This window comes from Mizuhopecten yessoensis, unplaced genomic scaffold (genome assembly GCF_002113885.1).
Source record: "Mizuhopecten yessoensis strain PY_sf001 unplaced genomic scaffold, ASM211388v2 scaffold6595, whole genome shotgun sequence".
Lineage (NCBI taxonomy): Eukaryota > Metazoa > Mollusca > Bivalvia > Pectinida > Pectinidae > Mizuhopecten > Mizuhopecten yessoensis.
The window spans coordinates 640,857-642,991 of NW_018406628.1; the positions used below are offsets into that span (position 1 = coordinate 640,857).

Genomic DNA, 2,135 nt, shown 5'->3' on the forward strand with positions numbered 1-2,135 from the left:
CTCTTCATAGATGGAAGGGTCTTAAGGTTTATGACCCTAGGGTCTCACGTTTACCCCCTGGGGAAGGAGGGGGGGGGCAAAAATTATTATGGTTATAATGGCAAATGATACTTTGAATATTACATGTTAATAACTTGATTGGAATTATAATCTTGAATTGACAGTTTGATACTTTGAAAATTTTGAGCCAGCCCTACCCCCAAGGGCTGTAGGGTGGGGCTCAAAGGAGTCAGTGTGCTAAAATTTCTTCATTTTCCATGTTTAGAATCAGAGGTGCTAGTTTCAAATCCTTTTTAGTCTGAAATCTGTATGCAAGATATTGAATAAGGTGGTTTTATTGTTTTTTGTCACTTTTAATAATATTTCTATTCATGTTAAAAACAAAATCAACTCTCTGTATAAATATATCAGTTGACCGTTAAGGCCCATGGGCCTCTTGTTTTAAAACTGATGTAGAAAGTTATGTGTTGGAGAAATAGCATTTAATTTTTTTTTCATACTGCATCGGTATTGTGGGGTTTATTTTGCAGGGGGGGGTAAACATTTCTAGTTTACTATTTTTAACTAGATATTTTACTGTTAGAAAAGAGGTTGAATATATTAGTGTTTCACATTTTGGCTAACATTATCTTTATTTCTTACAGGGATCTTTCCAGCAGATGTGGATATCTAAACAGGAGTATGAGGAGGGAGGTCGCAGCTGTGTGGAACGCAAGTGTCCTTGAAAGCAAGGTCAAGGTCGCAATGGTTGTTTATGTTATGTTTCAGGAAAAGATATAAAATGACGGAAATGCTTTACACAATTTAACAAAATTGGATTTGAGAACAAAAATCATTTTCAAATAACAGCCTTTTACTCTGGTACCTACAGTTGAAGCTCTGATCTGAGGAAAACTGCTTAATTAAGTGCTTTACAAAACATTTTGAAATGAAGCATTTTTTCATGCTGTTGAAATACCTCTATGGTGCTGTATTGTTCTGAAAAATGTTTGGTTAAAGATTTGTCTTACAAAAAATCACTTGATAAATGTGTTTGAATATTTAATTGCATGAATTGCTATTACGATCAAATCCTACTGCCTGTGTATGTAAGCCTTATTAAAGGGATGAGGCTGTCTGACCAGAAAAGAGGTGGGCTGTTGTTTTAGAAAGAAATTGGTGTTTATAAGGTCAATACTGTAGGATATATCAGAATTGTATTATGTTCAAGAATGAGAGCATTAGATATATATATATATATATATACAATGTGTATGGTTTCTGGAATCTCAATACTAAACATCTAGTAGTCTGTCAGTAGGTTTATGTAACTGACTTCTTATTTTTGAGAGTTGTTTTACTAGAACTTAGTAAAAATCCACTAAACTGGGACTCATTGGGGTCAGAGAAGTATTGGCAAAAAAGGGCAAGTGGCCATGGGTTGATGGCGTTATGTGGCCTGTTTCATTCGTCCATCACCTTTGCCTTTCAAAGCCTACTTTTCCAGACTGACTGAAGGGATTATGAAAACATTGGTATGGGTATACCTAGAAGGATGGAGATTAAACTGAGAAATAGAAGTTAAGTTTAATGTACTACTTCTGACACAAGTGTAAGGGGATTTTGTCATGAATTCTGTGAATTCATAAACAAGAAAACTGCCTATAATTACAGTGCAGTGTATAGAATGGCACATGATTGCTAGCCCAGGTGTTTGTATGTAGGTGTTGTTTACGATAGCTATAGTTGTGTAACCTGTATGTGAGGTGTCAATATTTTGTTATGTTTGTTTATGTTTGTTTTACATTCATGTCTGACACAGAGTTGTAAATACAGTTAGGGAACAAATGTTGACAGGAGTGAGAGAAAGTAAAACAGTAAGAATGGAAATCATTACATTTCATTTCTTTTGTAAAATAAAACTCATCAATGTGAAACAGATTAGTTTTGTGGTGTTTTTCATTTTATTTTATATCTGAATCAATCTTAATACTTTGTAAAGGAGATGTCAAAAGCATAAGAATGACATTTTCGTGAGAAATTGCTATATGTGTTTACTGTTGACAAAATTAGAACAAAGAAGAGAGAAGATTCAGACTTATGTGGGACTGATGTAGATAGTAGTGGATTCTAATTGAAACCCTTTGGGATCTGTT

At 34.2% G+C, this 2,135-nt stretch overlaps 1 protein-coding gene across 1 annotated transcript in view; it reads left to right on the forward strand.

Annotated features, from left to right (window-relative positions):
• The window catches only part of LOC110452324 (actin-like protein 6B), a 31,865-nt gene extending 29,941 nt beyond the window's left edge, over window positions 1–1,924 (forward strand). The window contains exon 14 of the mRNA XM_021500767.1: window positions 645–1,924. Coding sequence (XP_021356442.1) covers window positions 645–725 — 81 coding nt within the window. The 3' untranslated portion in view covers window positions 726–1,924. The remainder of the gene's footprint in view (window positions 1–644) is intronic.
• Window positions 1,925–2,135: the final 211 nt, after the last annotated feature.